This window comes from Mobula hypostoma, chromosome 6, assembly GCF_963921235.1.
Source record: "Mobula hypostoma chromosome 6, sMobHyp1.1, whole genome shotgun sequence".
Lineage (NCBI taxonomy): Eukaryota > Metazoa > Chordata > Chondrichthyes > Myliobatiformes > Myliobatidae > Mobula > Mobula hypostoma.
Window position 1 is genome coordinate 8767864 of NC_086102.1, and position 15830 is coordinate 8783693.

The following is a 15830-nucleotide window of genomic DNA, read 5'->3' on the forward strand; positions in this document are numbered from 1 at the left end:
GAGCAAGTGGGGTGAGGGTTGATGCTTTTGCGTAGGAGGGGGAGGGGTCTAACATCTGTCAATCGTTCTTTTTCTGATTCATGAATGTCTATGAAGAGTAAGGATTTCAGGCTGTATAGTGTATACATTCTCTGATATTAAATTGAACCATTGCTATGTTGACATCAGAACAGGTGGTGACACATGGCTGTGCTGGTTACCGCTAACAGCACATTTCACTGTATGCCTTGATGTATGTGATAAAGAATAACAGAATGTCCAACTATCCAAGCTGGCTTGCACCTTTATCTTCAACTTGAAGCTCAGATACTTGGGTTATAAAAACGTAGACACAAAACAACAGAGGTTTCATCATTACATCTAAAAATAACCATAAATAAAACTTTATTCTTTCAGTTCCTTCACAAGCCTTGTGATGCCATTTTTCCAGAGGGGGATGGGATGACAAGGGTGGCATCTACGCCTCTAATATCTCCAACCGTCAAAAAGAATAACTTGGAAAGGTAAATCTCAGCAGACGAAACTGTGATTCTGGTGAAGTAATTGATCGCATGGTATATTAACACTGTAACAGAAAATTGGTGGGACAAGAATTGAGAGAGGGACATCCCTCATCGTTTAGGAAGTTCAGCTCTTACTTTGTACATCAGTCGCTGTTTTCCCTCGCTTGCTCTTCTGCCTGTTTTTCTTCAAGCTGTATCCGAATCATTATGCGGTCTGTCCTCTCGGGTACAGCCATGAAAGTTCATTATGGTAAATGGATGTCTGGGTTGCAATTAACTCAATTCTTTTATTTTGTAAAAATGGGTAAAACCAATAGCAGCAAGCAAACCCTGTGACAGGACGGCATGGGGCATATTTCAGAACAAAAAAAAACTGGAAAATGAACAGAAGTCCTGTGTTGGTTGCAGCGTGCTCCCGAGAAGACGACAAAAGATTCCTGCTTTGCTCTTCATCTACCGTCGGCGGGTGTTCGACTGAGAGACGCCATCACACGAGCGTAGCGCTCACATAGTTCATGCGTGGAGAAGGAAGGTAGTTTTGGCGGTTCGCGGAAAGCCTTGATCTCAGTCGAGCAGTCCAGCAACTTTGGCAGGAAGTCCGTTAGCTTCTCTTGTAGGTTGGCTGAGGAAGCAAGGAGGAAACATTTATCTTTCAATTTAAATACTGGTGAGGCCAAATTTGGACTACCATGTACATAGGTCTGGAAGTTGAGACGCGATGGCCAAAACACTGGGTGTGTGAGTCTCTGAGTCCGCTGGGGAAGTCGGGGTTCCAATAACTGTGAGTCCAAGAATCCACTAGAGGCTGCAGGCCCAGAAGCCTGACCCTGAGTTGGAGAAGGACTGTATGTGCGTGTGACTGAGTGGGAGGGTGGAAAGGAGGAAAGGGGCTTTTTTTTGCTGCTGTTGTTATTACTTGTGTTGTTCTGCTGAACATTGCGGGATTGCTATGATGGTGTTGTAATGTGGGTGACACCTGCCGGCTACCTCCAGTATATCGAAAGGCCTTCGGTTGTGTTGGATGTAAACACAAATAACACATTCTTTGTAAGCTTTGATGTACATGTCATAAATAAATGAATCTGAATCTGAGTTCTGGTCACCTACCTACAGGAAAGATAGCAATAAGATCGAGAGGGTGCCATGGAAATTACAAGGATGTTGCCAGAACTTGAGGGCTTGAGTTATAGGGAAAGGCTGAATAGGTTAGGGCTTTATTACCTGAAGCATAGGAGAATGAGGGGAGATTGGATAAAGGTTACAAAATTATGAGGTAGACAGAAAGATGAATGCAAGCAGGCTTTTTCCACTGAACTTCGATAAGACTAAAACTAGAGGTCATGAGTTAAGGATGAATGGGGAAATGTTTAAGAGGAATCTGAGGGAAATCTTCTTCACTCAAGAGGGTTAAGTTGGTTGTAGGCAGAGGTTGGTGGCTACTTAATTAGTAAGTGGAGACAATGGGGTTGAGAGGGAAAATAAATCAGCCATGGATCAAATGATGGAGCTGGCTCGATGAGCCAAATAACATAATTCTACTCCTGCCTCTTATGGTCGTAATTGCTGCTGCAAGTTTGCCCTACTGTGTAGGTGAGTGGTAGAACATGGGAGGTGTTGATGAAAGGCCTCTTTCTGTGCTGTGACTCTTTATGAGGCCTTTTGCGCTGAAATTCTGTGCACTGGATTAAGCAATTAAAACTAGTGATGGGACACGAACAGGTTCGTGTTTCAGATGGTTCATGGGTTCTAGGAGCTTATAGACTTAGGAAGAGGGAGAACAGGTAGAGACGTGAAAATAGGAATGAGGATTTTTAAATGAGGATGTCAAATGTTTGTGCCCCTCCATGGATGCTGCCAGACCTCTGAGTTCCTCCAACAATTTGTGTATTTTGTCCTGGTCTTCCAACAGCTTGTGTTTATGATTTTCTGCTCCACTGTGAAGTCTCATCACCGTATACCTACCCCAAAGAAGTTTACATCTTCTCTTTGATGGGAGGTCAATGAGACCCTTTCTCTTTGCCCCCCCCCCCTGTGATATACACATCACCTGCAAGCTGGTATGCTTTTCCCTCCTCTCCACCTTCTTATTCTGGCTTCTTCCCCTTTTCTTTCCAGTCCCGATAAAGGGTCTCGGCCCAAAATGTCAACGGCTTATTCCTCTCCGTAGAAGCTGCCTGACCTACTGAGTTCCTCTGGTATTCTGTGCGTGTGTTGATGAAGATTTTTATGCTTGGGTTTTACCAGTACAGAATTAAGTGCAAGTCTCTTATCACTTCACCACACAAGACCAGATGATCGTTTCATGCTTCAGGCAGGAAATTCTGTATTAGTTAACATTTTGAGTTAAAATAAAATGCAACTTTGGATGTTGTCTTGGGAGGCTGGCCAGGAGAAGATTTTTAATTAGATGGATTCCAGTATTTACATTTGAAATGGAAACTGTCAAGGCAAGCCTACAGGAATGCAATTGTATGTCTGCACACAAAAGCTCTTTAGAAATCAGAGGAATTCCTTCCTGCTCCCGAGACTGACCGGCAAATAAACTCTACTTAAACCAGGTCAGCTGTTCTTCAGCTGACGAAAGGTCAACAGCCCAAATCATTAACCCTGTGCCCGTCTCCACAGAAGCTGCCTGACCTGCTGGGTAAAGGGAAGTGATAAGGGTGAGGGCCAGTGATCCCCGTCAGTGGGCCCAGAGGGCGAGGTTATTGACCACCCCCATGGAGGAGGGTCCATGACCCCCGTGGTTGCTGAGTGATCCCAGTCAGTGGGCCCAGAGGGCAAGGTTAGGAGGGCCTGTGACCCCTGTGGTTGCTGAGTGCTGGGATCAAGATCCACGAGGGAAAGCCTAGAGGAACAAGGTCAATCGGTAGAGCCAGATGTCAGACTCCAATGATCTCGGAAGACGGAGGTCCGGTTGGCAGGCTATGAGGACAAAGACCTGTATACCCCAAGGTCAAGGAGAGCGGTCAGCGGGCCCCGTGGATGAGGGTCAGTGATTGGCCAGTTTTACGAGTCCAGGGCCGAGCTCTGGAGGTCGGAGACCTAGAGGTGGCTTGTCCTGGGGTTGAAGGCCAAAAGTTGACAGGTCAGCAGGTGGGGGTGCCCTGAACTGCTAAGGGTGGGGGCACAGAAAGGGGTTTGTTTAGCTGTTGTTGGGCCTGTCTCATTATACAATGGCTGTGTATTGTTTGACTGAACATTGTGGGCGTGTTATATTGGCACAGGGAGTGTGGCAACACTTGAGGGCTGTACCCAGCAAATACTCAGATTGTGTTGCTGTTGACACAAATAATGCTCTTCCCTGTATGTTTTGATGTACATGTGACTAATGAAAGTATAAATAAAATAATATAAAAGCAAGGATGTGATAGAGGCTTTTTAAGGCATTGGTCGGACCGCATTGAGAGTACGGTGAGCAGTTCTGGGTCCTTTAAGAAATAATGTGCTGGAATTGGAGAGGGTCCAGAAGAGGTTCACAAGAATGATCTTGGAATGAAATGACTAATGTATGAAGACCGTCTGATGACTCTGGGTCTGTACTTACTGGAGTTTAGAAGAATGAGGGGTGATGTAATTGAATATTGAAAGGCCTAAATAGAGTGGACATGGAGAGATATTTGCTATAGTGGGGGGGGGGTCTAGGACTAGAGCGTGCAGCCTCAGAATAGAAGGACAGAGGGCCAGGGGGTGGTAAATTTGTGGAATGCATTGCCACAGATGGCTGTGGAGGCCAAGTCATTGGGTATATTTAACGCGAAAGTTGATAGGTTCTTGATTAGTAAGGGTTTCAAAAGTTACAGGGAGAAGGCAGAATAGGGTTGAGAGGGAAACTAAATCAGCCATGATGGAATGGCAGAGCAGACTTGATGGGTCGAATGGCCTATTTTATGGTCCAATGGAGAGAGGTTGAGCAAGTTGGGACAGTTTTCATTGGAGCATTGGAGAATGGTGGTGGGGGCGGGGCGGAGAAGAGATCCTGTAGAGGTGTGAAAAACATGAGGGACTGCATGTGCAGTCTTCCCTGGGTAGGGCAATTAGGAACTTGAGGGCACCGGTTTAAGGTGAGAGGGGAGAGGTTTAAGAGGAAGTCAAGGGGCAACGTTTTCACCCAGAAATTTGTCAGTATGTGAAGTAAGCTGCCAGAGGAAGTGGTTGTACCAGGTACAATATTTAAAGCCATGTGGATGGGAAAGGTTTAGAAGGATATAGATTAAGTGCGAGCAAATGGGACTAGAATAAGTGGGAATCTTGGTCAGCATGGTCCAGCTAGGCAGAAGGGCCCGTTTCCTGCTCTCTGCCTCTATGACAATATTTACAGCAACACCCAGATCTAAAAACATTTGTCCTGACATCTCATCTTATTTGTTCTTTCAGAATCAGAATCTGGTTTAATAATATCAGCATACGTGGTGAAATTTGTTGTTATGCGGCAGCAGTATATTGGAATACATAATTTAAAAACTGTAAATTACACATACACATATATACACAAACAGTATACATTAAAAATGTTAAATAAGTAGTGCAAAAAGAGAAAGTGAATTAGTGAGGTAGTGAATTAATGTTCATGGGTTCAATGCCCATTCAGAACTCTGATGGCAGAGAGGAAGCATCTATCCCTGAATTGTTGAGTGTGTGCCTCCAGGCTCCTGTACCTCCTCCCTGATGGCAGCAATGAGGAGAGGGCATGTCCTGGGTGTTGGGGCTCCTTAATGATGGATGCCGCTTTTTTGAGGCATCACACTGTGAAGATGTCATGGATGCTGGGAGTCTAGTGCCCGTGATGAACCTGACTCAGTTCACAACTTTCTGGATCAAGGATTCTTTAAAGGGTTTGATTCAAAATGTATTGTTTTGTGTAAAATTAATGCTACCGTGCCTATAAAAAGTATTCACCCCCTCTTGGAAGTTTTCATGTTTTATTGTTTTACAACACTGAATCACAGTGGATTTAATTTGGCTTTTTTGACACTGATCAACAGAAGCCTCTTTCGTGTCGAAGTGAAAACAATTTTCTATAAATTGATCTAAATTTATTACAATTATTGAACACAAAATAATTGGCAGCGTAATTATTCGCCTCCTTCAAGTCAGTATTTAGTAGATGCACCTTTGGCAGCAATTATAGTCTGTGTGGATAGGTCTCTATCACCTTTGCACATCTGGACACTGCAATTTTTCCCCATTCTTTACAAAACTTTTCAAGCTCTGTCAGATTGTATAGGGATCGTGAATGAACAGCCCTTTTCAAGTCCAGCCACAAATTCCCAATTCGATTGAGGTCTGGACTCTGGCTTGACCACTCCAGAATATTAACTTTGTGTTCTTAAACCATTCCTGTGTAGCCTTGGCTTTATGCTTGGGGTCAGTGTCTTGTTGGAAAACAAATTTTCTCCCAAGTCACAGACTGCATCATGTTTTCCTCCAGGATTTCCCTGTATTTTGCTGCATTCATTTTACCCTCTACCTTTACATCTTCCAGGGCTGCTGCAGTGAAGCATTCCACAGCATGATGCAGCCAACATCATGCTTCACGGTAGGGATGGTGTGTTTTTGATGTGTGTTGTTTGTCTTACACAAAACATAGTGTTTAGTCGGATGGCCAAAAAACTCAGTTTTGGTTTCATCAGACCATAGAGCCTTCTTCCAGCTGACTTCAGTCTCCCACACGCCTTTCGGAAAACTCTAGCTGAGATTTCCTGTGAGTTTTTTTTTCCAACAGTGGCATTCTCTTCTTCATTTTCCCATAAAGCTGCGACTGGTGACACACCCAGTCAACAGTTGCTGTAAGCGCATCTCGTCTCAGCCACTGAAGCTTGTAACTCCTCCAGAGTTGTCATAAGTCTCTTGAAGGCCTCCCTCACTAGTTACCTTGCATGGTCACTCAGTTTTTGAGGATGGCTTGCTGTAGACAGATTTACAGCTGTGTCATATTCTTTCCATTTCTTGATAATTGACTTAACTGTACTCCAAGGGATATTCAGTGACTTGGAAATGTTCTTGTATCCATCACCTGACTTGTGCTTTTCCATAACCTCTTCATGGAGTTGCGTGGAGTGCTCTTTTGTCTTCATAGTGTAGTTTTTGCCAGGATGACTGACCTCCCAGATACAGGTGTATTTTTACTACAATCAATTGAAACACCTTGACTGCACACAGGTGATCTCCATTTAACCAATTATAACTTCTAAAACTAAATGACTGCACCAGCGATGATTTGGTGTGTCATGTAAGGGGGGGGGGGGTGAATACTTAAGCAATATCAGTTATTATGTGCTTTTTATTTGTAATTAATTTAGATCAGTGTCAAAAAAAGCGAAATTAAATCCACTGTGATTCAATGTTGTAAAATAATAAAACATGAAAACCTCCGGGGGGGCGGGGGGGGGTGAATAATTATTACTAGCACTGTATGTGCCTGTGATGCTGCAGCAACTAAGTTTCTCATCTGTACCTATCCATACAAATACTTGTGCATATGTCAATGAACTTGCCTTCAACTAAAGATAATCAGGCAGTACGGTATTGTAAAGCCATTACAGCAGCAGTGACCCGGATTCAATCCCTGCCACTGTCTGCGAGGAATTTGTATGTTCTCCCGGTGACTGCTTGGGTTTCCTCCAGTTGCTCTGATTTCCTCCTACAGTCCAAACATGTTAGGGTTGGGGTTGTCAGCTGCGGGTATGCTATGTTGGCACTGGAATCATAGTGACATCTGTAGGATGCCCCCAGCAATCCTCAGAATGTGCCGGTCGTTGACACAAACAGCATATTTCGCTGTATGTTTTGAATGACCTGTGAGAAATAAATTTAGAAGGGTAATTGGTCACATGGGTGTAATTGGGCAATGTGGGCATGTTGGGTTGGAAGGGCCTGTTACTGTGCTGTATTTTTAAATTAAATAAAATATAAAATAAATTAAACTCCTGAGACTTTTGTGATGTGTCTCCAGTATGGAAAGCCCGGTGCTTATCCAGCCACACTTACGTTCCATTTCCTGCCCCAGATAAGAGCACCATCGGTTCCTCATGTCCTCCACTGCCACAATGTCCTTCTCCTTCATTTCATCCACCAATAGCAAGGGGAGGCAGGGGACGACCAACTCGTTCATCCTGGCGAGTCCTTCCTCCACTTCCTGGTCATCGCCTGACTCAAAGAGAGAGGCCGCGTGCTCGTTCAGTTTCTACCAAGCACAGAAACAGAATATGTCACACAGCCTTTTACGGATGGAGGACTACAGTTCTGTGGACAGAGGGCATGGTTCCCCAATGAGCAGAGAATCAGAAGCAGGTTTATTATCACTGACATACAGCTGCTCGTGAACTTTGTTGTTTTGCAGCAGCAATACAGTGCAATACATAAAATGTACTATAAATTACACTAAGAAATATATACATAAATATATAGTGCAAGAAGAGAACCTGGGGTCCAAAGATCCCTCAGTTAACGGTAAGGCTCCATGGAATAAAAACAGTTGGGAACTGCTGGCTTAGAGGCTCCGGTCACCTCACTATAGGGAGGATGAGGAAGCTTTAGAGAGAGTACAGAGCAGATTTACCAGGATGCTGCCTGGATTAGAGAGCATGTCTAATCCAGCAAGGTAGGGCTTTTCTCTCTGCTGTGAAGGAGGGTGAGAAGTGACTCGATAGAGGTGTACAAGATGATAAGAGGCATTCATAGAGTGGATAGCCAGAGACATTTTCCCAGGGCGGTAAGGTTCAATATTGATTCTTTATGGGTGGAGTTAAGAAATTGCAAGGGTAAAAAACCATTATGGGAATCATATAGGCCCCCAAATAGTAGCTAAGATGTGGGGTTAAGATTGCAAAGGGAGCTGGAAAATGTATGTAATAAACATAATGACACAATTGCAACGGGAGACTTCAATATGCAGGGGGATTGGGAAAATCTGGTTGGTGTCAGGTCGCAAGAGAGGGATTTGTTGAATGCTTGAGAGATGGCTTTTTACAGCAGCTTATGCTTGAGCTTACCCGGGGTAAACCATCCTGAACTGGGTGTCGTGTAATAACCAGATCTTATTTGGGAGCTTAACATAAAGGAACCCTTAGGAGACAGTGATCATAATATGATTGAATTGATACTGAAACTTGCATGGGAGAAGCATAAGTCACATGTATCACTATCACAATGGAACAAAGGGAATTACAGACGCATGAGAGAGGAGCTTGCCCAGGTGGACTGGAGGGAGATACTCGTGGGGATGACGGTAGAGCAGAGATGGGTGAAGTTTCTGGGAACAGTTCACAAAGCACAGGACAGACGTGTCCCATGGAGGAAGAAGTTCTCAGATGGCAGGGATAGGCAAATATGGCTGACAAAGGAAGTTAAGGACTGCATAAATGCCAAGGAAAGGGCATATAAGGTAGCAAAAGCGAGTGGGAAGTTGGATGATTGGGAAGCTTTTAAAATCCAAGAAAAGGCAACTAAAAAGGCTATAAGAAAGGAAAAGATGAAATATGAGGACAGACTAGCCAATAATATAAAGCAGGATATCAAAAGTTTTATAAAGAGTAAAGGGGAGGTGAGAGCTGATATTGGACCACTGGAAAATGATGCTGGTGAGACAGTAGTGGGGGACAAAGAAATGGCAGATGAACTTAATGGGTATTTTGCATCCGTCTTCACTGTGGAAGATGCTAGCAGTGTGCCAGAAGTCCGTGAGTGCCAGTGAGTAGGAGTGAATGCCATTGCTATTACAAAGGAAAAAGTGCTAGGCAAACTGAAAGGTCTTAGGGTGGATAAGTCACCTGGGCCAGATGGACTACATCCCAGAGTCCTGAAAGAGGTTGCTGAAGAGATAATGGATGCATTGGTCATGATCTTCCAAGAATCACTTGATTCTGGCATGGTCCTGGAGGACTGGAAGATTGCAAATGTCACTCCACTCTTTAAAAAGGGAGGAAGGCAAAAGAAAGGAAATTATAGGCCAGTTAACCTAACCCCAGTGGCTGGTAAAGTGTTGGAGACTATTATTAAGGATGAGGTTTCGAGGTACTTGGAGACTAATGGTAAGTCAAAGTCAGCATGGTTTCTGTTAAGGGTAACCTTGCCTGACAAATCTGTTAGAGTTCTTTGAGGATGTAACAAGCAGGATGGACAAAAGACAGGCAATGGATGTCATTTACTTGGATTTTCAGAAGGCATCTTAAAAAGTGCCACACATGAGGCTGGTTTACAAGGTAAAATCCTATGGCGTTACAGGAAAGCTCCTGGCATGGATAGTGGAATGGCTGACAGGCAGGAGGTAGTGAGTGGGAATAAAAGGGGCCTTCTCTGGTTGGCTGCCGGTGACTAGTGGTGTTCCTCTGGGGTCAGTATTGGGACCGCTACTTTTCACATTTTTTGTCAATGAATTGGATAATGGAATTGATGGCTTTGTGGCAAAGTTTGCGGATGATATAAAGATAGGTGGAGGGGTAGGTAGTGCTGAGGAAGCAATGTTATTGCAGCAGGACTTAGACAAATTGGAAGAATGGGCAAAAATATGCCAGATAGAATACAGTTTTGGGAAAAGTACGATAATGCATATTGGTAAAAGAAACAATAATGCGGACTATTATCTAAATCGAGAGGAAGTTCAAACATCAGAAGTGCAGAGGGACTTAGGAGTTTCCTTGCAAGACTCCCAGAAGGTTAATTTCCAGGTTGAGTCGGTGGTGAAGAAAGCAAATGCAATGTTGGCATTTATTTCAAGGGGTATAGAATATAAAAGCAAGGAGATAATGCTGAGCCTTTATAAGACACTAATCAGGCCACACTTAGAGTACTGTCAACAGTTTTGGGCCCCATATCTCAGAAAGGATGTGTTGTCATTGGAGAGAGTCCAGAGGAGGTTCACAAGGATGCTTCCAGGATTGAAGGGGTTAACATGTGAGGAGCGTCTGGCGGCTTTGGGCCTGTACTCATGGGATTTAGAAGAATGTGGGGGGATCTCATTGAAATCTACTGAGTGTTGAAAGATTTAGGCAGGGTGGATGTGAAGAGGATGTTTCCCCTGGTGGGGGTATCCAGAACTGGAGGGCACAAGCTCAAAATTGAGAGGCAACCCTTTAGAGCAGAGGTAAGGAGGAATTTTTTTTAACCAGGGAGTAGTAAATCTGTGGAATTCTCTGTCACAGACTGTGGTGGAGGCCGTTCGTGCATATATTGAAGGCAGTAGTTGATCATTTCCTGATGCCAGGGCATCAAAGGATATGGTGAGAAGGCAGGTGTATGGGGTTGAGGTGGATCCGGGATCAGCCATGGTGGAATAGTGGAGCAGACTCGATGGGCTGAATGGCCTAGTTCTCCTCATATGTCTTATGGTCTTATGACTAATACCGGGGGCATAATTTTAAGGTGATTGGGGGGAAATATAGGAGGATGTCAGAGGTAAGTTTTTAGGGTGGTTAGTGCATGTAACGCTTTGCCTGTGGTGGTTAGAGGCAGATATATTAAGGGGAATCTGAGAAACTCATAGATGGGCACATGGATGATAAATGTGGTTATGTGGGTGAGAAGGAGTTTAGATTGATCTTTGAGGAGGTTTAAAGGTCAGCACAACATCATGGGTCAAAGGGCCCGTATTGAGCTGGAATGTTGTATGTTATGGAATTACCATATACATTTTAATGAAGGCACATATAGTGTGAATAACGTACAATGTTTGAAGAATCAACAGGAACGCATAAAGGAGGTGAGACAGGAACCCGAGGTCATGAGGGAAAATTTAGGTTGGTGGATTGTGTGGAAGAAGCAGATTCAGTTGGAGCTTTCAAGATGGATTTGGACGTACACTTGTTAAAGAAAAAATATGAAGGGAAGTAGGTAATAAGAAAGGAAGTGGGAGTGGGGGAAACTTTACAAAAAGCATGTTAGAATTTGAGGCGCGATGACCAGAGTCCCAAGTCTGCCAATCTCGGTGAATCTGCTGGGGAAGTAGAAGGCCCAATGCCTGCTGGAGGCAGACAAAAGACTACTTGTCCCGGGGTTAGCGGACTGCGCATGTGCGTGAGTGAGAGGCAGGGAGGAACAGGGCTTGTTTTCATGCTGTTTTGTCACCGCGTTCTGAGTTCTGCTGAACATGGTGGACATGCTATGCTGGCGCTGAAATATGTGGCACCACTTGCAGGCTGCTCCCAGCACATCCTTAGGTGTGTTGGTTGTTAACACAAATGATGGATTTCATCGTATGTTTCAAGGTACATGTGATAAATAAATCTGAATCTGAATTGGCCAAATTGATTCCTTTTGCACTGTGCTCTTCTATACTGCACGTGCATCAGATGTTATCTGACAATTCATAGAGTTATACAATAAACCATGACACAGACCCTTCAGCCCAGTCTATGCTGACAAGTTGTCCCTCCCAATTTGTTGTGTTTTGCTTTTATCCCTTAAGTTCTGCCCCTGCACCTACCCATCCAAGTACCTGTTTCAACCACTCCTTCTGGCAGTCCATTCCCTACAGAAACCACCCTCTGCCCCTCAGGTCCTTTTTAAGCCTTTCCATTCTCACCCTAAACCATGGATTCCCAACCGTTTTTATGCCATGGACCCTGTCATTAACCGAGGGGTCTGTGGGTCCCAGGTTGGGAAGCCCTGCCCTAAACCTATGTTCCATTTGCCTGCACTTGGTCCTCACCCCTCCAAAGCTTTTTTATTCATGTACCTGTGCAAACATTTTAAATGTTACAACTGCTCCTGATTCTACTACTTCTTTTGGCAGATCCTTTCCACATACCAGCCACCCTTTGCTTCAAAAAAAATTGCCTTTGACGTCTCCTTTAAATCTTTCCCCTCTGAACTTAAGCTTTAGACTCCCCTACCCTGGGGAAAAGACTGTAACCATCCATCTTATCTCTCCTCTCATCAATTTAAACATTTCCATAAGGGCACCCCTAATACTCCTACGTTCTAAGGAATAAAGCCAACTTCTCCCTATGACTCAAGCCCTCCAATCCAGGCAACATGATCATAAATTGTTTCCGTACTCTTTCTAATTTAATCACTTTCCTATAACGAGGTGACTAAAAGTGTACACGGAACTCCAAGTGAGGCCTCACCAATGACTTATATATATATGTCCCAATTCCTATACTGGATGCTGATTACAGGTATCAAAAAGAGTGAGATTAGATGCTCTGTACTATTTGCATTGTCCTATACAGGTGTCATAGATGCAACTGCTTGCATGGGTGTGATGTACTTTTTTTGTTTCAACCATGAGTTTGAGGAGATTTGATATGTCACTAAAGACTTGTAAATTTCTGTCGAGGTCTGATGGACAGCATTCCGACTGGATGCATCAGCACTTGGTCTGGAGTCTCCAATGCACAGGATCACAAGAGGGTACAAGGAATTATACACTCAGCCAGCTCCCTTGCGGCACCAACCGTTCCCACCATTGAGGCCATCTTCAAGAGGCTGTTATCTTCCCCGCCCTTACCTTGTCTCACCGATCACCTGCCAGTTTCTCACCCCCACCCCCACCCTCATATTCTGGCTCCTTCCTGTTCTTTTCAGTTCTGATGAAGGCTCTCAGCCTGAAACATCATCTGTTTATTCTCCTCCACAGATGCTGAGTTCCTCCAGCATTTTATGTATATTACATCGTCTCTGTGAATCCTACTTACAAGCAAACACTCCCGCCTGTAGTGTGACATCAGCTCTTCATCGTGCCCTCTGTACATGCCTTTGGACAGCAGCTCTTTGTTATATTGGTATGCGTGGATAAGATAAATCAAAGCTTCACTGTAACTGTAAAACAAAATGGAGAAAGGTACTCATTACTTCATATACAGCACCCAGCAACACAAGGAGAGGCCTACACAACCTAGAAAGTCAAGGGAAGTAAGCGGATAGAAATATCTCAAAGATCTGCTCCGAGTCCCACACACATTCCTGATGGAAAATGCCAGGCTTTGTATTGCTTTGTTATATCTGAAATATGATGGCACAATACAGGCTCTTCAGCCCATGATGTTAGAGCATAGAACACCATAGCACTGTACAGGCCCTCTGACCGTACGACTAGAAGACACAGAAGCAGAATTAGGCTACACAGCCCATCGGGGCTACTCCGTCATTCCATCATGGTTGATTTATTATCCCTCTCAGCCTCATTCTCCTGCCTTCTCCCCATAACCTTTGACATCAGAACCTATCAACCTCTGTGCTTTAAATATACCTAGTGACTTGGCCTCCACAGGTTTAGGTGGCAATGAATTCCACAGATTCACCACCTGCTGGCTAAAGAAATTCCTCCTCATCTCTGTTCTAAATGGATATCCTTCTATTCTGAGTCTGCGTCCTCTAGTCCTAAACTCACCCACTCCAGGAAACATCCTTTCCACATCCACTCTAATGGGGCCTTTCAATATTCAATAGGTTTCAATGAGATACCCCCTTCATTCTACTAAACTCAAACATGTACAAGCCTAGAGCTATCAAACATTCCTCATACACAAATCTTTCATTTCCAGAGTCATTCTTGTGAACCTCCTTTGGATGCTTTCGAACGCCAGCATACCTTTTCTTAGATAACTGGCCCAAACCTGTTCACAATACTCCAAGTGCGGCCTAACCAATGCCTCCTAAAGCTTCAGCATTATACCCTTGCTAACATTGCATTTGCCATATTATATTACATGGCTACTTTTTTCCTTTTATACTGACCTTGACTTTCTGTGTCAGCCACTGTTACCTCAGCATCCTTTCAGAATACTTCTTCAACTTTGGTATGTATCTATCCTGCAGCTTCCAAATTGCCCCTAGAAATTAGAGCCACTACTGTTCTGCCATCATCCCTGCAGTAATTCCCTTTACTCCACTGTACTACCGATACATCTGACTTTAGCTTCTACATTTCAAATTTCACGATGAATTCCATCATATTATGACCACTGTCTCCTGAGGATTCCTTTACCTTAAGCTCCCTAATCAAATCTTGTTTATTTCACACCACCCAATCCTGAATTGCCTTTCCCCCTAGTTGGATCAGCACAAGCTGCTCTAAAAAGCCACTGTGCAGCCATTCTATAAATTCCATCTCTTTGGATCCAGTATGAACCTGATTTTCCAAATCTACCAACATTTTGAAATCCCCCATGACGAGTGTAATATTGCCCTTTTTACATGCTTTTCTATCTCCCATTGTAATTTGCAGCCCACACCTTGGCTACTGTATCCTTGGATGTTAAGCTCCTAACTCTGATCTTCTTTCAGCCATGAATCAGTGATGCCCACAATGTCATACCTGCCAATCCCTGTGTTACAAGATTATCTACCTTATTCCATAAGAGCATAACACATAAGAACAGAATTAGACCATTTGGCCCATCAAGTCTGCTCCACCACTTAATCATGGCAACAAAGCCATCTATTCCATCATCTAAATCATTGATATACAGCATAAAAAGAAGTGGTCCCAACACTGAACCCTGCGGAACACCACTAGTCACTGGCAGCCAACCGGAAAAGGATCCTTTTATTCCAACTTGCTGCCTCCTACCAATCAGCTCTTGCTCTAACCAGGCCAGTAACTTTCCTGTAATACCACGGGCTCTTAACTTGGTAAGCAGTCTCAATTGTGGCACCTTGTCAACGGTCTTCTGGAAGTCCAAATATACAACATCCACTGCATCCCCTTTATCTATCCATGTGTAATCTCCTCCAAGAATTACAACAGGTTCGTCAGGCAAGATACCCCTTAAGGAAACCACGCTGACTTTGTCCTATCTTGTCCTGCATCTCCAAGTACTCTATAACCTCATCCTTAACATTTGACTCCAACATCTTCCCAACCACTAAGGTCAGGCTAACTGGTCTATAATCTCCTTTCTGCTGCCTTCCTCCATTCTTAAAGATTGGAGTGTCATTTAAAATTTTCCAGTCCTCTGGCACCATGCCACAGTCCAATGGTTTCTGAAAGATTATTACTAGTGCCTCCGCAATCTCTACCACTACCTCTTTCAGAGGTAGTGCGGTTCATCTGGCCACGGTGTCTGATGTACCCTTAGATCTTTCAGCTTTTTGAGCACCTTCTCCTTTCTAATAGTAACCGCACTCACTTCTCTTCCGTCACACTCTTCAACATCTGGCATACTGCTAGTGCCTTCCACAGTGAAGACTGATGCAAAATACTCACTTAGTTCATCTGTCATCTCCTTGTCTCCCCTTATTATTTCTCAGGTCTCATTTTCTAGAGGTCCTATATCAACTCTCAACTCGTTTATTTTTTACATACTTGAAAAAGCTTTTACTATCCACTTTGATAGTAACTTACTTTCGTATCATTTATACTTTATGCATTCAAATTACAAG

The 15830-nt window shown here is 43.9% G+C and overlaps 1 protein-coding gene across 4 annotated transcripts in view; it reads right to left on the reverse strand.

Annotated features, from left to right (window-relative positions):
* Window positions 1–385: 385 nt before the first annotated feature.
* The window catches only part of usp25 (ubiquitin specific peptidase 25), a 243587-nt gene continuing 228142 nt past the window's right edge, over window positions 386–15830 (reverse strand). For 2 of the 4 annotated variants that reach the window (XM_063050258.1, XM_063050257.1), the window contains exons 23-25: window positions 13142–13265; window positions 7494–7689; window positions 387–1125 (exon numbers count right to left, since the gene is read on the reverse strand). In XM_063050258.1, the coding sequence (XP_062906328.1) occupies window positions 953–1125; window positions 7494–7689; window positions 13142–13265 (493 nt within the window). In that variant the 3' untranslated portion in view covers window positions 387–952. Of the gene's footprint in view, window positions 1126–7493; window positions 7690–13141; window positions 13266–15830 lie in introns of all 4 variants that reach the window. The other 2 variants (XM_063050256.1, XM_063050260.1) reach the window with 2 other exon arrangements.